This window comes from Nerophis ophidion, linkage group LG24 (genome assembly GCF_033978795.1).
Source record: "Nerophis ophidion isolate RoL-2023_Sa linkage group LG24, RoL_Noph_v1.0, whole genome shotgun sequence".
In the NCBI taxonomy this organism is placed as follows: domain Eukaryota; kingdom Metazoa; phylum Chordata; class Actinopteri; order Syngnathiformes; family Syngnathidae; genus Nerophis; species Nerophis ophidion.
In genome coordinates, this window is record NC_084634.1 from 36,073,956 (window position 1) to 36,098,390 (window position 24,435).

Here is a 24,435-nt window from a genome sequence, read left to right on the forward strand (position 1 = left end):
CGCACTAAACAGCGTGTACTATTAGTGGAAGTGTTGCGTGCGATCTATTAAGACTGCGTGTGTAATTGAAATAGTGGTGCAGACCGCCCTATTTAAATGAGAATTTTGCGCGTACTATACGGGGCATCACCACAGTAATACTCTCATTTACTGCATATTCGTGTTATGCTCCGACCTGGGGAGTTTTCCTGTTTTCAAAAAAGCATTAGACATTTTTTTCTTTTTTCTTTTTACTGCTGAAGGTGCACCATAAATAATATATGTCAGTACAGTGGTCCCGGTACCGGTGCGCGGACCGATTTAGTACCGGGCCGGACAAGAAATTAAAAATATATATATATATATATATATATATATATATAAAATAAATATTATTAAATCAATATAAAAAGCACAATATATATCGTCCATCCATCCATCCATTTTCTACCGCTTATTCCCTTGGGGGTCGCGGGGGGCGCTGGCGCCTATCTCAGCTACAATCGGGCGGAAGGCGGGGTACACCCTGGACAAGTCGCCACGTCATCGCAGGGCCAACACAGATAGACAATATATATCGTATTTCTTTGAATTGCCGCCGGGGCGCTAATTAATTTAATCTCACTCCTGCGCTTACCAAAGGCATGCGGTAAAAGTAAGAATGCGCTAATTATTTTAAAACCTCTTTTCACTCCGGCACTTACCAAAGGCATGCAATAAAAGTTTGAGTGTGATGTAAGCTTGGACCTCAAATCCTACTGAATAGCTTTTAATATTCTTCCCTTTATGCGATTTCAAATTACCGGTATTGAAATCAGCCTCCTCCATTTTGAAAATGATGACAGGGGAAGTGTCACTCGTGACGTCACGAGTTTGACCAGGTGGTAATACTAAGCATGCGCTAATTATTTTGCGAAGCGAGTCTGACCCGGCAGTAATTCAAGGCAGGCGCATACTATATGCCCTGCGGCAATTCAAGGAAATATGGTACATTATATATCGATATAGATCAATACAGTCTGCAGGGATACAGTCCGTAAGCGCAATGCAGTCGTCTCCCCCCACCCCCCCGGTCCGTGGGACAAATTTTCAAGCGTTGACCGGTCCGCAGCTACAAAAAGGTTAGGGACCACTGTGTTAGTATATATATTACTATGTAAAAAATGAACATCATTAAGAAAATACTAAAGGACACTTAAGGCCAGCCCGAAGGCTTTGCTGACAACAACTCCTGATCTGATTGGCTATCGCAATTGTCTATCAACTGTATGTGTCCGTTCACTTACAGTGCATTGGCGCATGCATATTTGATTCTGAAAGCCTCGGGCAGATTTCGTACAGCATGGCAACATCAGCTAGCTGTATTCTGATTAGATTAGAAAAACAAAAGCACTGGGAAGATCATAAGATGACATGAAGAGAATATGAATACTTTTAGATATTTAGGGAAAGTAGATTAAAAAAAAATGTTTTTCTTTAGTTATGATAATTATGAACGCCTTATCCCATCGTGACTCATCATATATAAACCAACCAAGCATCATATATGTTCTTTGTATTTTTTGTTTTCTTCATTCATGGATTTTCACCCTATTTTCTCTCTGTGTAGCGTTAGATGGGCGCTACCTCACTACATGGTTTAAAAATGCACTGCAAAAACTGAAATCTAAGTAAGATGAAATATCTCAATTAAGGGTGATATTTGCTTATTTTCTGTCTGATAAGATCATTCTTCTCGCTAAGCAGATTTTATGTTAGTGTTTTACTTGTTTAAGGTGTTTTGGTCCTAAATGATCTCAGTAAGATATTACAGCTTGTTGCTGAGATTCGATAACCTATATCGAGTAAGTGTGAAGTGAAGTGAATTATATTTATATAGCGCTTTTCTCAAGTGACTCAAAGCGCTTTACATAGTGAAACCCAATATCTAAGTTACATTTAAACCAGTGTGGGTGGCACTGGGAGCAGGTGGGTAAAGTGTCTTGCCCAAGGACACAACGGCAGTAACTAGGATGGCACAAGCGGGAATCGAACCTGCAACTCTCAAGTTGCTGGCACGGCCACTCTACCAACCGAGCTATGCCGCCCCATGCGTGAAACTAGAAAATCAACTTTTGAAAAGTTGTGTGATCATCAACACCCACAAGTATAAAACTAATTTTTTAAAGTAATCATTTCTTACTTTATGTATGAAAAACAAAAATCATAATTTTGACACAAATGTCTTATAATTAAAACAGATGACAGCCAAATGGATTTTGCTGTTTTAATTTCAATGAAACAATAGAAAATACTTTAATTTCTATCAATTTTGAACAGAAATAGTTCATGCACATTCAGATAAATTCTTCAAAATTACAATTAAAAGAAATTTGGCTGGGGGCCGAGCTGTATATTTGCACACTAATTGACTGAAAGAGCATGCACTTGGCGCGATAATGTCATGTTATCGATGGAAAAATGCATTTTTAGACCATAGGATTTGCCTGAGCAGCGAGGAGACCCCGAGAGTAACAAGCGCTTGCCTTGTTGCCTTTCCATAAAGAACAATAAATACATTTTTAGTACAAGTTTGCTGGTTTCAAGAAATGTAATGCCGAGCGCATATCATTAGAAAGATAGATAGTACTTTATTGATTCTTTCAGGAGAGTTCCTTCAGGAAAATAAAAATTCCAGCAGCAGTGTACAGAGTTGAGATCAATTAAAAAAAAAAAAAAGTAAATAATGGGGGTTTAAATGGAAACAAAATAGAGAAATATTACAATAAGAATAGAAAATAAAAAGCAACAATGGGAATAAAAATATAACAGTAAAATAAGAATATAACAAGACAAAGTAGGCAGTAGTGACCATGTTATGAAAACGTATTGCACTGTTATTGTTTTGCATCCCCTGTCATCCTAGTACCCCCCCGCCCGCCGCCCCAGAGAGGAGTTGTACAGTCTAATGGCGTGTGGGACAAAGGAGTTTTTGAGTCTATTAGTCCTGCACTTGGGATGAAGCAGTCTAGCACTGAACAGGCTCCTCTGGCTACTGATAACACTATGCAGAGGGTGACTGGCATCATCCAGGATGCTCACTAGTTTGTCAACAATCCTCTTCTCTGCCACCCTCACCAGTGAGTCCAGTTTCATTCCGATTGTAGAATTGGCCCGCCTGATCAGTTTCTCAAGTCTGGAGCTGTCCTTCTTAGATGTACTGCCCCCCCAGCACACTACCGTGTAGAACAGAACACTGGCAACCACAGACTGGTAGTACATCCACAGGAGTTTTTTGCAGATGTTGAAGGAGTGCAGTCTCCTGAGGAAGTACAGCCTGCTCTGTCTTTTCTTGTACTGGTGGTCCGTGTTAACAGTCCAGTCCAGCTTATTGTCCACCCAAACCCCGAGGTACTTGAATGAGTCCACGGTCTGTACCTCAACTCCCTCGATCACCATTATGTCAAGATAGTGGCACTAGCATTTACTTCACTTGAGAACATTTTTCCACATATTGAGCAAAGAGGTCTCTTTTTTTTCTACCAAGGAAAGTGCACTTATTAGTGAGAATATACTTATTTTAAGCTATTTTTGGGTTCATTGATGTTAGATCATTTTGTTTGTTTTGGAAAGCCTTCACAAGCCAAATTTTCTTGTTCTATTGGCAGAAAATACCCCTGATTTTAGTATTTTTCTTCTTGTTTTTGACCACTCACTTTTTACAGTGTCGCTAAACTACAGGAACTTCTATTGCTGGTTCAAAATGGAGTGACCGCCATAGGACTGGGAAATGTAGTAAATCTACATGTAGCCACTACTTGCTGCCATTTTACAATGAATTGATTAACGTGGACCCCCGACTTAAACAAGTTGAAAAACTTATTCGGGTGTTACCATTTAGTGGTCAATTGTACGGAATATGTACTGAACTGTGCATCCCATCCATCCATTTTCTACCTCTTATTCCCTTTTGGGGTCGCGGGGGGCGCTGGTGCCTATCTCAGCTACAATCGGGCGGAAGGCGGGGTACACCCGGACAAGTCGCCACCTCATCGCAGGGCCAACACAGATAGACAGACAACATTCACACTCACATTCACACACTAGGGCCAATTTAGTGTTGCCAATCAACCTATCCCCAGGTGCATGTCTTTGGAAGTGGGAGGAAGCCGGAGTACCCGGAGGGAACCCACGCATTCACGGGGAGAACATGCAAACTCCACACAGAAAGATCCCGAGCCTGGATTTGAACCCAGGACTGCAGGAACTTCGTATTGTGAGGCAGACGCACTAACCCTTCTGCCACCGTGAAGCCCCCGAACTGTGCAATCTACTAATAAAAATATCAATCAATCAATGCCCATCACTGATTTTGTGCTGTGTAATAAATTGGATGCACAGCAAACCTCTAACGTCTGCTAAACATCTTTCATCTTGCAATTCCAGGAGGCTTGACAAATGGCAGCGGGCGTTACATCTCTGCAGCGCCTGGCGCCGAAGCAAAGTACCGCAGCACCGGCGGGACCTCCAGTCTATTTAATTCCAGCAGCCAGCTTTTCCCTCCGTCTCGCCCTCGCTACAGCCGGTCTGATGTCATGCCGTCCGGCCGCAGCCGCCTCCTTGAAGACTTCAGGAACAACCGCTTCCCCAACCTTCAACTTCGAGACCTGCCTGGACACATGGTGGAGTTCTCTCAAGACCAGCATGGATCCAGGTTGCTGACATAAAGCTTTCGAGTTGACGATACAGTGCACACGTTTCATCGACGTTTCCTTTTTAGATTCATCCAGCAGAAGTTGGAGCGAGCCAGTCCGGCTGAGAGGCAGATGGTTTTTGGGGAGATTTTGCAAGCAGCTTACCAACTTATGACCGACGTGTTTGGGAACTATGTCATCCAGAAGTTCTTTGAGGTAGGCTCTGAGCACTTCAATCAATCAATCAATGTTTATTTATATAGCCCTGAATCACAAGTTTCTCAAAGGGCTGCACAAGCCACAAAGACATCCTCGGTTCAGGCAAGGAAAAACTCAACCCAGTGGGATGTCGATATGAATGACTATGAGAAACCTTGGAGAGGACCGCAGATATGGGTGATCCCCCTCACCCCTGTAAGGGGGACCAGATGCAATGGACGTCGAGTGGGTTTAGCATAATATTGTGAAAGTCCAGTCCATAGTGGATCTAACATAATAGTGAGAGTCCAGTCTATAGTGGATCTAACATAATAGGGAGAGTCCAGTCCATAGTGAATCTAACATAATAGTGAGAGTCCAGTCCATAGTGAATCTAACATAATAGTGAGAGTCCAGTCCATAGTGGATCTAACATAATAGTGTGATAATCCAATTCATAGTGGATCTAGCCTAATAGTGAGAGTCTAGTCCATAGTGGATCTAACATAATAGTGAGAGTCCAGTCCATAGTGGGTCTAACATAATAGTGATGGTCCAGTCCATAGTGGGTCAGACATAATTGTGAGAGTGCAGTCCATATTGGATCTAACATAATAGTGAGAGTCCAGTCCATATTGGATCTAGCATAATAGTGAGAGTCCAGTCCATAGTGGATCTAACATAATATTGAGAGTCCAGTCTATAGTGGATATAGCATAATAGTGAGAGTCCAGTCCATAGTGGATCTAGCATAATAGTGAGAGTCCAGTCCATAGTGGATCTAACATAATAGTGAGAGTCCAGTCCATAGTGGATCTAACATAATAGTGAGAGTCCAGTGCATAGTGAATCTAGCCTAATAGTGAGAGTCTAGTCCATAGTGGATCTAACATAATAGTGAGAGTCCAGTCCATAGTGGATCTAACATAATAGTGAGAGTCCAGTCCATCGTGGATCTAACATAATAGTGAGAGTCCGGTCCAAAGTGGATCTGAGATAATTGTGAGAGTGCAGTCCATAGTGGATCTAACATAATAGTGAGAGTCCAGTCCATAGTGGATCTAGCATAATAGTGAAAGTCCAGTCCATAGTGGATCCAACATAATAGCGAGATTCCAGTCCATATTGGATCTGACATGATTGTGAGAGTCCAGTCCATAGTGGATCTAACATACGGAGAGTCCAGTCCATAGTGGATATACTGTAGCATAATAGTGAGAGTCCAGTCCATAATGGATCTAACATAATAGTGAGAGTCCAGTCCATAGTGGGTCTAACATAATAGTGAGAGTCCAGTCCATAGTGGATCTAACATAATAGTGAGAGTCCAGTCCATAGTGGATCTAACATAATAGTGAGAGTCCAGTCCATAGTGGATCTAACATAATAGTGTGAGAGTCCTGTCCATAGTGGATCTAACATAATAGTGTGAGAGTCCTGTCCATAGTGGATCTAACATAATAGTGTGATAGTCCAGTCCATAGTGGATCTAACATAATTCAATCAATCAATCAATGTTTACTTATATAGCCCTAAATCACTAGTGTCTCAAAGGGCTGCACAAACCACCACGACATCCTCGGTAGGCCCACATAAGGGCAAGGAAAACTCACACCCAGTGGGACGTCGGTGACAATAATGACTATGAGAACCTTAGAGAGGAGGAAAGCAATGGATGTCGAGCGGGTCTAACATGATACTGTGAAAGTTCAATCCACAATGGATCCAACACAGTCGCAAGAGTCCAGTCCAAAGCTGGTCCAACTCAGCAGAGAGAGTCCCGTTCACAGCGGAGCCACCAGGAAACCATCCCAAGCGGAGGCGGATCAGCAGCGCAGAGATGTCCCCAGGCGATACACAGGCAAGCAGTACATGGCCACCGGATCGGACCGGACCCCCTCCACAAGGGAGAGTGGGACATAGAAGAAAAAGAAAAGAAACAGCAGATCAACTGGTCTAAAAAGGGAGTCTATTTAAAGGCTACAGCATACAAATGAGTTTTAAGGTGAGACTTAAATGCTTCTACTGAGGTGGCATCTCGAACTGTTACCGGGAGGGCATTCCAGAGTACTGGAGCCCGAACGGAAAACGCTCTATAGCCCGCAGACTTTTTTTGGGCTTTGGGAATCACTAATAAGCCGGAGTCCTTTGAACGCAGATTTCTTGCCGGGACATATGGTACAATACAATCGGCAAGATAGGATGGAGCTAGACCGTGTAGTATTTTATACGTAAGTAGTAAAACCTTAAAGTCACATCTTAAGTGCACAGGAAGCCAGTGCAGGTGAGCCAGTACAGGCGTAATGTGATCAAACTTTCTTGTTCTTGTCAAAAGTCTAGCAGCCGCATTTTGTACCAACTGTAATCTTTTAATGCTAGACATGGGGAGACCCGAAAATAATACGTTACAGTAGTCGAGGCGAGACGTAACAAACGCATGGATAATGATCTCAGCGTCTTTAGTGGACAGAATGGAGCGAATTTTAGCGATATTACGGAGATGAAAGAAGGCCGTTTTAGTAACGCTTTTAATGTGTGCCTCAAAGGAGAGAGTTGGGTCGAAGATAATACCCAGATTCTTTACCGTGTCGCCTTGTTTAATTGTTTGGTTGTCAAATGTTAGAGTTGTATTATTAAATAGAGTTCGGTGTCTAGCAGGACCGATAATCAGCATTTCCGTTTTTTTGGCGTTGAGTTGCAAAAAGTTAGCGGACATCCATTGTTTAATTTCATTAAGACACGCCTCCAGCTGACTACAATCCGGCGTGTTGGTCAGCTTTAGGGGCATGTAGAGTTGGGTGTCATCAGCATAACAGTGAAAGCTAACACCGTATTTGCGTATGATGTCACCTAGCGGCAGCATGTAGATGCTGAAGAGTGCAGGGCCAAGGACCGAACCCTGGGGAACTCCACACGTTACCTTAACGTAGTCCGAGGTCACATTGTTATGGGAGACACACTGCATCCTATCAGTAAGATAAGAGTTAAACCAAGACAGGGCTAAGTCTGACATACCGATTCGTGTTTTGATACGTTCTAATAAAATATTATGATCGACGGTATCGAAAGCAGCGCTAAGATCGAGGAGCAGCAACATAGATGACGCATCAGAATCCATCGTTAGCAATAGATCATTAGTCATTTTTGCGAGGGCTGTCTCCGTCGAGTGATTTGCCCTGAAACCGGATTGAAAGGTTTCACATAGATTGTTAGACGCTAAGTGTTCATTTAACTGCTCCGCAACAATTTTTTCGAGGATTTTTGAAATGAAGGGAAGGTGAGACACCGGTCGGTAGTTTACCATGAGGTCAGGATCGAGGTTAGGTCTTTTAAGGAGAGGATGAATAACCGCTTTTTTGAATGCTAGGGGAACAGTGCCCGAGGAAAGTGATAAGTTTATCATATTTAGCACTGATGGACCTAATAATACAAAGAGCTCCTTGATCAGTTTCCCAGGAAGAGGGTCAAGTAAACATGTTGTTTGTTTTATTCCATTTACACGTTGTAACAATTCCTCTAATGTTATTTCCTCAAAACGAGAGAAACTATTTTGGAGGGCAGTATCCGCCGTATATACAATCGTGTCAGTGTTAATAGAACCCCGTTGTAGCTGGGACGCATTGTCTTTAATCTCCTTTCTAATGACTTCAATTTTCTTACTAAAGAATTGCATAAAGTCATCAGCTGAGTGGGTGGAGCTACTGGAAGGAGTCCCTTGTTGGGTTAGCGATGCTACCGTACTAAACAAAAATTTAGGATCGTTTTTATTACGGTGGATGAGATTTGAGTAATAATTAGCTTTAGCTAAGGTAAGCATGCGTTTATAAGTTATTAAACCATCACTAAATGCTTGATGGTGCACCTCAAGTTTAGTCGTGCGCCATTTGCGTTCCAGCTTTCTGCATAATAATTTCTGAGCTCTAGTTTCTTCTGTAAACCACGGGGTGCGCTTTTTTGGAGCCTTTTTTAACTTTAGCGGTGCTATGTTATCAATGGTTTCGCGCAGGGCGTCGTTAAAATTGTTAGTGAGGTTATCAATAGAGCCCACATACTTTGGGAATGGTGCCATTACCGAGGGCAGTAGGTCAGCAAGAGTTGTCGTTGTGGCCGTATTAATGTTGCGGCTGCTATAGCAGTTATTATTATTATTAGTTTGACGAACATGCGTCTGAACCTCGAATTTTATAAGGTAATGATCGGACAATACTTTAGTATACGGGAGTATCGTAACTTTGGAAGCGGTGATCCCCTTGACAAGCACTAGGTCTATCGTATTACCGTTGCGATGCGTGGGTTCATTTATTATTTGTGTGAGACCACAGCTATCAATTATACTCTGGAGCGCTACGCACGGTGGGTCCGATGGGGTATTCATGTGGATATTAAAGTCCCCCATTATGATTATATTATCGGCGTGTGTCACTAGATCAGCAACGAACTCTGAGAATTCATTGATGAAGTCCGAACAGGGCCCTGGGGGGCGGTAGATAACAGCCAGGTGTAGAGGCAGCGGTGTGACAGACCTCATAGTAAGCACCTCAAACGATTTATATTTATTATTTATGTTAGGACTAAGGTTAAAGTTTTCGTTGTATATTAGTGCGACCCCCCCACCCCTTTTAAGCGGACGGGCAATATGCGCATGTGTAAAGTTAGGAGGACATGCCTCATTTAGCGCAAAAAAGTCGTTTGGTTTAAGCCAGGTTTCGCTGAGACCGATGACGTTAAGATTGTTGTCTCTGATGATATCATTAACTAACAACGTTTTGGGAGACAATGATCTTATGTTTAAAAAACCTACATTATAGGTAGTGGGCTGTTTTAGGGAATTTTTGATCAAATTATCCGTAGTAGCAATATTAATAATGTTGTGTTTATTATGCCCAGTGCATTCAGTATAATTACGACCATATCTAGGAATTGATACGACGGGAATGTTCCGATTGTTTGATTGTTGCTTTGATAAACTGCACGCATCATGGTTAGCCACCTCAGTAACGGGGATGTTCCGATTGTTTGTTTGTTGCTTTGATAAACTGCACGCATCATAGTTAGCCACCTCAGTAAAACACATGTCCAACTCTGAAACACTCAAAGTAGAAAAAACTTGTTCTAATTTAACAGACTCCTTACCCAGACCAGTAGTCTCGCATTTTCCATCTAAATCCGTCTTCAGGGTGGAGGGAAGTGGTGTACTGTGGGGATTAGCCTTCTGCTTTGTTTTTAGCCCCGCTCGACATCCGCGTTTCCGATCACACCGCTGGCGTCTGCTCCGTAGACGGCCCCCGCTGCTACTAGACTCCCCTGCTTCACAGGCCGCTGGATGTAGCCGCCGATGAATCCCCATGCTAGTTAGCATGTTTAGCACGCCCGCGTCTATCAGTCCAAAACGGCCCAATATGTCCATATCCAGAAGTGTCTGGCGGTCGTACGTGATCACGGAGTGACCACGATGCGAGCCAGCCATGAAGTATGCAGAACTGTCCGGCATTTCCGCCAAATGTTCCATCTTTAGCAAGAGCACCGCAGTGTCGCAGCCCGTCCGGGCGCCGCCATCTTGCAAAATTGTGAGAGTCCAGTCCATAGTGGATCTAACATAATAGTGAGAGTCCAGTCCATAGTGGATCTAACATAATAGTGAGAGTCCAGTCCATAGTGGATCTAACATAATAGTGAGAGTCCAGTTCATAGTGAATCTAACATAATAGTGTGAGAGTCCAGTCCATAGTGGATATACTGTAGCATAATAGTGAGAGTCCAGTCCATAGTGGATCTAACATAATAGTGAGAGTCCAGTCCATAGTGGATCTAACATAATAGTGAGAGTCCAGTCCATAGTGGATCTAACATAATAGTGAGAGTCCAGTCCATAGTGGATCTAACATAATAGTGTGAGAGTCCTGTCCATAGTGGATCTAACATAATAGTGTGAGAGTCCTGTCCATAGTGGATCTAACATAATAGTGTGATAGTCCAGTCCATAGTGGATCCAACATAATTGTGAGAGTCCAGTCCATAGTGGATCTAACATAATAGTGAGAGTCCAGTCCATAGTGGATCTAACATAATAGTGAGAGTCCAGTTCATAGTGGATCTAACATAATAGTGTGAGAGTCTAGTCCATAGTGGATCCAACATAATAGTTAGAGTCCAGTCCATTGTGGATCTAGCATAATAGTGAGAGTCCAGTCCATAGTGGGGCCAGCAGGAGACCTTCCCGAGCGGAGACGGCTCAGCAGTGCAGAGATGTCCCCAACCAATTTACAGGCGAGCGGTCCTCCCCGGGTCCCGACTCTGGACAGCCAGCACTTCATCCATGGCCACCAGACCTGTGCCACCTCTTCCACGAGGGCGGGGGGGGGGGGCAGAAAATAAAATAAATGGCAGATCAACTGGTCTAAAAGGGGGTCTATTTATTGGCTAGAGTATACAAATGAGTTCTAAGATGGGACTTAAATGCTTCAACTTAGGTAGCATCTCTAACTGTTACCGGGAGGGCATTCCAGAGTACTGGAGCCCCAATAGAAAACTCTATAGCCCGCAGACTTTTTTTGGGCTCTGAGAATCACTAATAAGTCGGAGTTCTTTGAACGCAGATTTCTTGCCGGGACATATGGTACAATACAATCGGCAAGATAGGATGGAGCTAAACCGTGTAGTATTTTATACGTAAGTAGTAAAAGCTTAAAGTCACATCTTAAGTGCACAGGAAGCCAGTGCAGGTGAGCCAGTATAAGCGTAATATGATCAAACTTTCTTGTTCTAGCAGCCGCATTTTGTACCAACTGTAATCTTTCAATGCTAGACAAAAGGAGACCCGAAAATAATACGTTACACTAATCGAGACGAGACTTAATAATTCTACGTTGGTATGTTGCCTGGTGGATTTATTTATATTTAATCTGGTCCTTTTTGTGTTTTAGTTTGGAAGTGCAGACCAGAAGCTGGCTTTGGCGACTCGCATCCGAGGTCACGTCCTCCCTTTGGCTCTACAGATGTACGGCTGCAGGGTAATCCAGAAAGCCTTGGAGTCCATTTCTTCAGACCAGCAGGTAATTGTAAGTGAGATTTCCTTAAAAATGTCCTTACTATCGAGCTTTTTAGGGATGCTTTTTTTTTTAATCCCACACACTGCAGACGAATTGAATTGTCATTCCTGATCTGTAAATTCCTTGTTTTAGAGCGACATTGTTCGTGAGCTGGATGGCCATGTTTTAAAGTGTGTGAAGGACCAGAACGGGAACCATGTCGTGCAGAAGTGCATCGAGTGTGTCCAACCTCAAGCCCTGCAATTCATTATAGATGCCTTCCAAGGCCAGGTACACTACTTGTCATTTTGAATGCAATTGAGTTTGGTGTTTGTCGGGTAATTACATTTCTAAGTTGCCCCTTTTGTCGTACACATAAATAAAGGCTGCACTCAAATGGACGCCGATGGCAGTAATTACCTTTTTTCAATGTTCCTTACTCGATATTTTTCGGTCATATCATGATACATATCTCCATATATTTTCCTTAGCCTTGGATGAACACTTGATACGTATAATCACAGCAGTATGATGATTCTATGTGTCTACATTAAAACATTCTTTTTCATACTGCATTAATATACAGTGGGGCAAAAAAGTATTTAGTCAGCCACCGATTGTGCAAGTTGTCCCACTTAAAATGATGACAGAGGTCTGTAATTTTCATCATAGGTACACTTCAACTGTGAGAGACAGAATGTGAAAAAACAATCGAGGAATTCACATTGTAGGAATTTTAAAGAATTTATTTGTAAATTAGAGTGGAAAATAAGTATTTGGTCAACCATTCAAAGCTCTCACTGATGGAAGGAGGTTTTGGCTCAAAATCTCACGATACATGGCCCCATTCATTCTTTCCTTAACACGGATCAATCGTCCTGTACCCTTAGCAGAAAAACAGCCCCAAAGCATGATGTTTCCACCCCCATGCTTCACAGTAGGTATGGTGTTCTTGGGATGCAACTCAGTATTCTTCTTCCTCCAAACACGACAAGTTGAGTTTATACCAAAAAGTTCTATTTTGGTTTCATCTGACCACATGACATTCTCCCAATCCTCTGCTGTATCATCCATGTATCCATTTTGGAGATGTCCAATAATGGCTTTTTCGCCGATAACCGCTAACTCTTAATTACCGATTCCAATATCAACCGATACCGATATATACAGTCGTGGAATTATTAACACATTATGATGCCCCGCTGGATGCATTATATCAATCAATCAATGTTTACTTGTATAGCCCTAAATCACTAGTGTCTCAAAGGGCTGCACAAACCACTACGACATCCTCGGTAGGCCCACATAAGGGCAAGGAAAACTCACACCCAGTGGGACGTCGGTGACAATGATGACTATGAGAACCTTGGAGAGGAGGAAAGCAATGGATGTCGAGCGGGTCCAACATGATACTGTGAAAGTTCAATCCATAATGGATCCAACACAGTCGCTAGAGTCCAGTCCAAAGCGGATCCAACACAGCAGCGAGAGTCCCGTTCACAGCTGAGCCAGCAGGAAACCATCCCAAGCGGAGGCGGATTATACAATGTAATCAACTCAATTATGGAAAAAAATTGCCAACACGGATCTGCCATATTTTACATTGAAGTCACAAAGTGCGTTATTTTTTTTAACATCGAGGCTATATATGGTTTATCATGACATGGCCCAAAAAACATCGAGATATTAATAAAAGGCCATAACGCCCAGCCCTACGTTTAAATATTATTTCTACATTCTTGGCTGGCGTTAGACTCGTTCTGCGTCAGTATGGTGCAAACTTGCTATGCTACACTAGCTATAAATTAACATTAACTTGTTTTGGGCGGATCTTAGGGGGTTCACTGTGACATTTGCCAAGCTACGCCCTTTAAAAGCGTGGATGCTCGTTACTCAGATGGTTTCTTGTAATGTAAAGCATAACAATTAGCCGAGCCACAGCTCTTATCTCACACTTAGGGACAAGTGTTATGATGCATACATTAGATAACTGTTTCAGATGTCTATGTTTTTATATCAGTCCCTATTTCAAATAAACCTTTATATATATAAAACACTCTTACATTGATGTACCACTGTATATGGCTGTATAACTTATCCATATTGATGTCATTAAATGGGCCTCTGCAGGTGTTTGTCCTCTCCACGCACCCTTACGGCTGCAGAGTCATCCAAAGGATTTTGGAGCACTGCACCCAGGAGCAGACTCTGCCAATACTGGAAGAGCTGCATCAGCACTCTGAGCAACTGGGTCAGGTAAGCATCGGTTTTATTCCTTGCTCCTTATCCCCAACCACCATCACTGTTATGTGCTCGCGTATCTGCATGTCTGCTACGTGTCACATTTGAGCCTCATAGTCGGCGTGTTTGCTAAATGTAAAATGGAATGTTTATATATGCTGTGTTCGCTTTCATTACATCTGACGTGTAAATATTCAAACATCCTCCCCCCTCACCTATTCCATCCAGAAATATCAAGGCGTATCATTGGAGATGACACCCAAAACATATTATACAGTGTCCCGTGATGCACTGTTCAAGGTCAGAGCAATTTGCCTCTCTCTTGCGGATATCCCTCTTTTCCTTTCCTGTCTCCCTCTTTCACTGATTTTAACTTTTAGATAGATTTGAACTCCTCAAATTTGTTAGAGGCCCTCTAACCTATTGATCTGCCTTTTTTTCCTCCTTGCTGTTTCATTTTTTTTTGCTTGATTCCACGAAGGGTTCACAAGGCTTCCCTTGTGTCTGATGATCCTCATTTGCCCACAGCGTCTCCTGTTTAATCTTCCTTAATCAATTTAATAAGGGTGTTACGATTATGAAATAGATCAATCTATATTCTTTAAATTCAACTACATCGATCTGCGCTCAATAAGTTTGCTTTTCGGAAGATATGTACAGTACAGGCCAAAGGTTTGGACACAACTTCTCATTTCATTGCGTTCATGACTATTTACATTGTAGATTGCCATTGAAGGCATCAAAACTATGACAAGTGTGAAGTGAAAACTATTTCAGGTGATCGAGGCCCATCAAGAGAATGCCAAGAGTGTGCAAAACAGTAATCAGAGCAAAGTGTGGTTATTGTGAAGAAACTACAATAAACACTTTTTTTTTTAGTTATTTCACTGTCACTGAAGGCATCAAAACTATGACACCTGTGAAGTGAAAACCATTTCAGGTGATCGAGGCCCATCGAGAGAATGCCAAGAGTGTGCAAAACACTAATCAGAGCAAAGCGTGGCGATTGTGAAAAAACTATAAGAAAAACATTTTTTTTTTTAGTTATTTCACTTTCACTGAAGGCATTAAAACCATGACCCGTGTGAAGTGAAAACCATTTCGGGTGACTACCTCTTGAAGCCCATGGAGAGAATGCCAAGAGTGTGCAAAGTGTGGCTATTGTGAAGAAACTACAATAAAAACGTTTTTTTTTTAGTTATTTCACTGTCACTGAAAGCATCAAAACTATGACACGTCTGAAGTGAAAACCATTTCAGGTGACTACCTCTTGAAACCCATGGAGAGAATGCCAAGAGTGTGCAAAGCAGTAATCAGAGCAAAGCGTGGCTATTGTGAAGAAACTAGAATAAAAATTTTTTTTTTTTGTTATTTCACTGACACTGAAGGCATCAAAACTATGAATGAACACATGTGGAGTTATGTACTTAACAAGAAAAGGTGAAATAACTGAAAACATGTTTTATGTTCTAGTTTCTTCAAAATAGCCACCCTTTGCTCTGATTACTTTTTCGCACACTCTTGGCATTCTCTCCATGAGCTTCAAGCACACCTGTGAAGTAAAAACTATTTTAGGTGACTACCTCTTGAAGCTGAATATAAAACATGTTTTCAGTTTTTTCACCTTCTTTTTTGTGTTAAATACGTAACTCCACATGTGTTCATTCATAGTTTTGATGCCTTCAGTGACAATCTACAATGTAAATAGTGAAAATAAGGAAAATGCATTGAATGAGAAGGTGTGTCCAATCTTTTGGCCTGTACTGTATACATCCAACATTGTTTTAAAAGAAAACTGATTGATTTTATCGATGCTTAATAAAAGGAAATCAATTTATTTAAGAACAGCAGACTTCATATGAAGTTTAACACCTTTATCGATAAGGATGTTAAACGTTGCTCAAGTCTGTCTGCCTGTCATTTGGCGAAACAAAAATGACGGGTAGCTACAGTGGCTGAGAAAGGTCACAAAGAACGTAAACGCGAAAAGGCAATAACATAAATTACAACATGCTAATTTAGAGCTACAGCACTACCGAAAAAGCCACAACAAATACAAATGGCACGACACGATAATCTTAAGCCGCAATGCAACTTTCAAGCCACACGGCATGTGACGGACACGACGGAAGTGACAGCAAAACAAAATACTGCGACGGACCAACTTCCTGTGTATTATTGAATAAGTAAAAAAAAAGTTACTTTTCCGACTTCAATAGACCGTTTTCAAAACTCCGTCTCAGGAAGTCGGTGAGTTGCCGAAACTTGCCCGCGGTCACTTCCATTCTGTCTTTATATCATTGTGTTTTTGGGCTTATAGTTTTTGTGTTATGGCTTTATGTTGTTGTGTTGTCGCGTCTGTATTTGTCGTGACTTCTCTCTGCTACTGCAGCTGTTTATTAAGCTGAGAGTAGTAGCAGGTCAAACTATTGATCATTTAAAGCAGGGGTGTCAAACGTACGGCCCGCGAGCCGGATCAGGCATTCGAACAGGTTTTATCCGGCCTGCGGGAGGAGTTCGCTAAGTATAAAAATGAGGCAAAAATTTTGAATGAAAGAAACCGCTGTTCTAAATGCGTCCACTATATGTCGCAATAGCAATTCTTTATCTTTGTAGAAGATGCTACATTAGGAAAAAAAAAAATGTGCACCAGTCGCGGCTAATGAGCAAACTACATAAATAACATACTGTCATTTGATTTTGATATTATTTTTTATCTAAATAGATTGAAAACTAACACCAATTGGTTGATTGATGAACATTATCACATGATTTATTCAGAAAGTATAAATAATGACAAATTAAGTTAAAGTACCAATGATTGTCGCACACGCACACACTAGGTGTGGTGAAATTTGTCTTCTGCATTTGACCCCTCCCCTTGTTCACCGCCTGGGAGGTGAGGGGAGCAGTGAGCAGCAGCGTTGCCACGCCCCGGAATCATTTTTTGTGATTTAACCCCCAATTCGAACCCTTGATGCTGAGTGCCAAGCAGGGAGGAAATGGGTCCCTTTTTTTTAATCTTTGGTATGACTCGACTGGGGTTTGAACTCACAACCTACCGATCTCAGGGCGGACACTCTATCCACTAGGCCAGTGGTTCTTAGCCTTTTTTCAGTGATGTACCCCCTGTGAACATTTTTTTAATTTAAGTACCCCTAATCAGAGCAAAGCATTTTGGGTTGAAAAAATAGATAAAGAAGTAAGATACAGCACTATATCATTAGTTTCTGATTTAGTAAATTGTATAACAGTGCAAAATATTGCTCATTTGTAGTGGTATTTCTTGAACTATTTGGAAAAAAAGATAAAAATAAACAAGTGATTCAATTATATATAAAGATTTCTACACAGAAGTAATCAACTTAAAGTGCCCTCTTTGGGGATTGTAATAGAGATCCATCTGGATTCATCAACTTAATTCTAAACATTTCTTCACAAAAAAATAAATCAATATTTATGAAACATGTCCACAAAAAAATCTAGCTGTCAACACTGAATATTGCATTGTAGCATTTCTTTTCACAGTTTATGAACTTACATTCATATTTTGTTGAAGTATTAATCAATAAATATATTTATGAAGGATTTTTGAATTGTTGCTATTTTTAGAATTTTTTTACATACCTTCAAGTACCCCCAGGGGTACGCGTACCCCTATTTGAGAACCACTGCACTAGGCCACTGAGTAGGTTATAAATAAAGATAGCATACTATTGACTGCAACATGTAAGTGTAAAAAAAACAACAACATTATGATTTGTACATTTTCAGAATGTTCCTGTTCTATTTATAAACAAAGAAAATAATCTGAAGTTGTCTTTAATTTTAAGTTATCGTGTCATGATTTTACCTGTGCGGCCCACTTAGGAGTAGATTTTTCTGCATGTGGCACCCGATCTAAAATGAGTTTGACACCCCTGATTTCAACTGAAGATATTTGGTTGCACCTACTTTTTTATATTAATTAATTTTGTATTTGTATGTCAAAAAATAACCATAAAAGTAGCAGCAGTTAAATCTACTGGGAATTCACCCTAAAGAGATGTTGGTTACACTTTATGTTTCGTAGTGATATTGTGTTATTTTATGTTTGAAAAACAAAAGAAGCAGCAGGTAAATCTACTGTTAAAACCTTGGTTACTACATACTTGCCAACCCTCCCGAATTTTCCGGGAGACTCCCGAATTTCAGTGGCTCTCCCGGGACAACCATTCTCTGGAATTTCTCCCGATTTCCAGCCAGGCCTGAGTGAGGACAGCCTGTCGTCACGTCCGCTTTTCCTCCATATAAGCAGCGTGCCGGCCCAGTCATGTTATAACATCTACGGCTTTTGGAGCTCAGTGCACAACTGCACACACAACAAGAAGGAGACTATTATACATGTCTCCGTTATCCATAGGTTTTATCTACAACCCATAAAGTAAGCAGACACGGAGCTATTTCTCATCGTGGGTTTATTCCAGCCGGCACGTTAATACACTGACACACAACATCCGGAATCCCATCATGCATTGCTTCAAAACTACAGCAAGTAGTAATGTCCAAAAAAAAAGATAGTGACAGAGAATAGAACGAGGATGGACAATTCAACCCTTAACTCACTCCTTTCCAGCAAATGAAATTTGACAGATGCTGCACATACCTATGCTCCTTCAAAGGCTGTGCTACTGGCTGCAAAGCATTGCACTTTGAAATACAATAATGAGTAGAGGAGTGTAATGTGTGTGTATACAGTGGGGCAAAAAAGTATTTAGTCAGCCACCGATTGTGCAAGTTCTCCCACTTAAAAAGATGACAGAGGTCTGTAATTTTCATCATAGGTACACTTCAACTGTGAGAGACGGAATTTGAAAAAAAAATCTAGGAATTCACACTGTAGGAATTCTAAAGAATTTATTTGTAAAGTATGGTGGAAAATAAGTATTTGGTCACTTCAAACAAGGAAGATCTCTGGCTCTCACAGACCTGTAACTTCTTCTTTAAGAAGCTCTTTGGTCATCCACTCGTTACCTGTATTAATGGCACTTGTTTCAACTTGTTATCTGTATAAAATACACCTGTCCACAGCGTCAAACAGTCAGACTCCAAACTCTACTATGGCCAAGACCAAAGAGCTGTCGAAGGACACCAGGAAAATAAATGTAGACCTGCACCAGACTGGGAAGAGTGAATCTACCTTAGGCAAGCAGCTTGGTGTGAAAAAATCAACTGTGGGAGCAATTATCAGAAAATGGAAGACATACAAGACCACTGATAATCTCCCTCGATCTGGGGCTCCACGCAAGAGAACGGTGAGCAAAAATCCCAGAACCACACGGGGGGACCTGGTGAATGACCTGCAGAGAGCTGGGACCAAAGTAACAAAGGTTACCATCAGTAACACACTACGCCGACAAGGAATCAAATCCTGCAGTGCCAGACGTGTCCCCCTGCTTAAACCAGTGCATGTCCAGGCCCGTCTGAAGTTTGCCAGAGAGCACATGGATGATACAGCAGAGGATTGGGAGAATGTCATGTGGTCAGATGAAACCAAAATAGAACTTCTTGGTATAAACTCAACTGGTCGTGTTTGGAGGAAGAAGAATACTGAGTTGCATCCCAAGAACACCACACCTACTGTGAAGCATGGGGGTGGAAACATCATGCTTTGGGGCTGTTTTTCTGCAAAGGGGACAGGACAATTGATCCGTGTTAAGGAAGGAAAGAATGAATGGGGCCATGTATCGTGAGATTTTGAGCCAAAACCTACTTCCATTAGTGAGAGCTTTGAATGGTCAACCAAATACTTATTTTCCACCATAGTTTACAAATAAATTCTTTAAAATTCCTACAATGTGAATTCCTGGATTTTTTTCCACATTCTGTCTCTCACAGTTGAAGTGTACCTATGATGAAAATTACAGACCTCTGTCATCATTTTAAGTGGTAGAACTTGCACAATCGGTGGCTGACTAAATACTTTTTTGCCCCACTGTATGGCGGAAGGATCTGTGTGGTAGGTGGGTTTTGGAGGCAAGGTGTTATGGGTAATGGCAGTCAGGTGCGGTGGAATTGAACCACACAGTTTTCTGACCTCACTCTTACTTTATTTTACTCTTACTTTTTGTAACGCTTTCTTACTGTTACAAACTCGCTTTATTTTGCCATTCATTTGTTCCCACAATGTTATTGTTTTACGTTTTTGAAGGATTAAGTTGACAAGTAAACTATGCAAAATGAAGAGGAGCGTCTGGAGTTTTTGTTTGTTGTTGCCGCTTGAAGCGGAGCAGGAGAAAGTACAGGAGTGTCAAGCTCTGGCTTCGTTAGGAATACACAGTTAGTGCTACAAGGGGCTCTGGGTATTTGTTCAGTTGTGTTTATGTTGTGTTACGGTGCGGATGTTCTCCCTAAATGTGTTAGTCATTCTTGTTTGGTGTGGGTTCACAATGTGGTGCATATTTTGTAACAGTGTTAAAGTTGTTTATACGGCCACCCTCAGTGTGACCTGTATGGCTGTTGACCAAGTATGCCTTGCATTCACTTGTGTGTGTAAAAGCCGCATATATTCTGTGATTGTGCCAGCACGCTGTTAGTATGGAGGGAAAGCAGACGTGAGGACAGGCTGTGGAGCACGCTAAAGGCACGCCCCCAATATTGTTTTCCGGGTGGAAATCGAGAGAAATTCGGGAGAATGGTTGCCCTGGGAGATTTTTGGGAGGGGCATTGAAATTCGGGAGCCTCCCGGGAAAATCGGGAGGGTTGGCAAGTATGAGTCACACTGGTTGATTTTTTTTAATTCTTTTTATTTTTTACTAAAAAGTTACCAAATCGATTTAAACTCTCTGAACCATTTCGGATAATACAGTTCTAAAAAGATTCTATCAGCAACCACAAATAATGAATCAAATCATTGTTAAAACAAATCTTTACACCCATATAATTTTATTAAATATATGTTCCTTACAGTCTTTAAGGGAATTCATATAAATTGGTTTTGACCTTTTTGATAGTAAGCAATTCTCTTCGCAAAACAGATTTAACAGGAAATGCATTTAAGAACAAATTATTTCAAAGATCACGCTGCCCTCTTGTCCGATGAAGTAGATGAATTCCGAGTGGTGTTGTCTCCGTCCACTCATACCTAACTCCCACCCATAACTGTCCATCACCCATTTCCGAAGGGGCAAAGATGCTGCTGGCTTTGTGGCCTGCAGAGTCCTTCCGCAAATCAGCAGCATCAGTTTTGTCTGACCTTCCGCAGTGATGACGTCATGGTGTTTGTAAGACTTTAACTTTGGGGGTGTCTCTCATTTTTAATCTTCCATTGTCAACACGCATGACTACCTCATATTGTCCAAGTCCACTAGTTAAGCATAGTGCACGTGTGTCAGATGATTGGGTGTCTCTCGTTCTTTGCTGAAGATAAACCCTGTGAAATAGTTGATCTTGCATTTCCGCTGCACTCCCCTGTAGGATCAGTATGGTAACTACGTCATACAGCATGTTCTGGAGCACGGGAGACCTGAAGACAAAAGCAAGATAGTCGCGGAAGTCCGTGGGAAGGTTCTCCTCCTGAGCCAACACAAATTTGCAAGGTAGGTTACTAACATGCTGTTCTTAGATTGAACCTAGGATGGGTTTCAATGTTGTTGACTTCGCCATGTTGGTCATCATCGGTGGTCACTCGACTGGTAGGGGTGTGTCCCTTTTATGGAGGATGCTTGTGCGTTACTTAGTTTAACGTGGGGAGACTGGTGCACAGACAGTTACCAAACGATCCATGACAGAATCGGATCGGGGTTCAGTGGCATGGAGTCCAAGACGACTGGGGACCCTTTTCTGCTGCAGCCTTCCTCCGCCGTTGAGGTCTTCACTGTATCCCTGGCTAGGGGGCAGTCAGGTACTAGGCCTTTGCCAAGGGACACCTGGGGTAACAGTCGTAAAGGAGTTAACCTCCTTGTGCCCCATAGACCAGTGGTTCTCAACCTTTTTTCAGTGATATACCCCCTGTGAACATTTTTTAAATGAAAGTACCCCCTAATCAGAGCAAAGCATTTTTGGTGGAAAAAAAGAGTTAAGGAAGTAAAATACAGCACTATGTCATCAGTTTCTGATTTATTAAATTGTATAACAGTGCAAAATATTGCTCATTTGTAGTGGTCTTTCTTTAACTATTTTGAAAAAAAGATATAAAAACAACTAAAAGCTTGTTGAAAAATAAACAATTGATTCAATTATAAATAAAGATTTCTACACATAGAAGTAATCATCAACTTAAAGTGCCCTCTTTGGGGATTGTAATAGAGATCCATCTGGATTCATGAACTTAATTCTAAACATTTCTTCACAAAAAAAATAAATCTTTAACATCAATATTAATGGAACTCAATCAACACAGAAAAAGGTAAAGTGAAATAACTTAATTGTTACTGAAGGTCAATAATGCTTGGTTTTTTTTAGACAGAAAAGGCGTTGCTGTCCGTAACACACGCACACCCACACACCCACAGTGAGCTAAGGTTACGCTAAAAGCCAATTAGCCTTCACCTCAAGGACTGCAACCGAGTTGCCCTGCCGTTTATGTTTCTAAAACGTCAACGGGCTTTTAGTGATGTTTCTAGCAGTTGACTGGAAGGTGTGTATTATAATTTGGGGAGAGTTGCTGCCTTACCTGCTAAACAGCTTTCTGCTCACTCCACCATAGGAGCACTGACTCCATGCGCTCTGAATATGCACTGCTGGTTGGCTGTGCCATGCGCACTGCTGATTGTCTGTTTCCGCTCTGCGTGTAACCAATCAGATGGTTGTGTGGGTGGGACAATGATGGGTGCTGCAGAGACGTACTGACAGAGCCAGAACTAAGCGGAGCAGCTTGTTAAAGGGGAACATTATCACAATTTCAAAAGGGTTAAAAACAATAAAAATCAGTTCCCAGTGGCTTGTTGTATTTTTTGAAGTTTTTTTCAAACTTTTACCGGTCCCGGAATAGCCCTAAATAAAGCTTTCAAGTGCCTTATTTTCGCTACCTTCGAAACCACTATCCATTTCTCTGTGACGTCATACAGTGCTGCCAATACAAACAACATGGCGGTTACCACAGCAAGATATAGCGACATTAGCTCGGATTCAGAATCGGATTTCAGCGGTTTAAGCGATTCAACAGATTACGCATGTATTGAAACAGATGGTCGGAGTATGGAGGCAGATAGCGAAAACGAAATTGAAGAAGAAATTGAAGCTATTGAGCGAATAGCTATTGACGCTATTCGGCCATAGCGTAGGTGTACCTAATGAAGTGGCCCATAGCATGGCGGCCTTATTAGCATCGCCGGTAAAATGTGCGGACCAAACGATCAGGACTTTCTCATCTTGTGACACTGGAGCAACTTAAATCCGTCGATTGGTTAAGTGTTTGTTTCGCATTATAAGTGGGTATCGAGTTTCAAATGTACATACAACTAGCATAAATAGCATGTTAGCATCGATTAGCATAGCATGTTAGCATTGATTAGCTGGCAGTCATGCTGTGACCAAATATGTCTGATTAGGACATAAGTCAACAACATCAACAAAACTCACCTTTGTGATTTCGTTGACTTAATCGTTGCAAATGCATCTGCAGGTTATCCATACATCTCTGTGCCATGTCTGTTAGCATCGCCGGTCAAATGTGAAGACACTTTGGTACATTCAATGGGGGTCTGGCGGCAGATTTCTTGCCAGTGGTGCAACTTGAATCCCTCCCTGTTAGTGTTGTTACACCCTCCGACAACACACCGACGAGGCATGATGTCTCCAAGGTTCCAAAAAATAGTCGAAAAAACGGAAAATAACAGAGCTGAGACCCGGTGTTTGTAATGTGAAAATGAATATGGCGGGTGTGTTACCTCGGTGACGTCACGTTCTGACGTCATCGCTAAAAGACCGATAAACATAAAGGCGTTTAATTTGCCAAAATTCACCCATTTAGAGTTCGGAAATCGGTTAAAAAAATACATGGTCTTTTTTCTGCACCATCAAGGTATATATTGACGCTTACATAGGTCTGGTGATAATGATCCCCTTTAAGATTTGAGTTTAGGCAGTGGCTCTTTGGTTTTTAAGGCAGCCGCCTTAACAACAAAATGCGGGAAACCCTGTAACATTTTAAGGATGATAAGAAAACGCTTGCAAAATGCGGCGAATGAGAGTCACCATGTATAGATATAATGTACTAACAGACATGTTCATAACAGTATGTAATATGTACAATATTTACTGTATTTTGGTCATTTTAAGCATTAGTGGAACTTATTTCCTCTGCGCGTTTATTTCCGTTCCCATAGCAATGCACT

The 24,435-nt window shown here is 41.6% G+C and overlaps 1 protein-coding gene across 1 annotated transcript in view; it reads left to right on the forward strand.

The window, feature by feature from the left end:
• Window positions 1–24,435, forward strand: part of LOC133542207 (apolipoprotein B-100-like) — a 149,992-nt gene that overhangs the window by 108,766 nt on the left and 16,791 nt on the right. Inside the window, exons 45-51 of the mRNA XM_061886103.1 lie at window positions 4,405–4,672; window positions 4,739–4,868; window positions 11,774–11,908; window positions 12,032–12,169; window positions 14,009–14,134; window positions 14,348–14,419; window positions 21,575–21,696. Of these exons, the coding sequence (XP_061742087.1) occupies window positions 4,405–4,672; window positions 4,739–4,868; window positions 11,774–11,908; window positions 12,032–12,169; window positions 14,009–14,134; window positions 14,348–14,419; window positions 21,575–21,696 (991 nt within the window). The remainder of the gene's footprint in view (window positions 1–4,404; window positions 4,673–4,738; window positions 4,869–11,773; window positions 11,909–12,031; window positions 12,170–14,008; window positions 14,135–14,347; window positions 14,420–21,574; window positions 21,697–24,435) is intronic.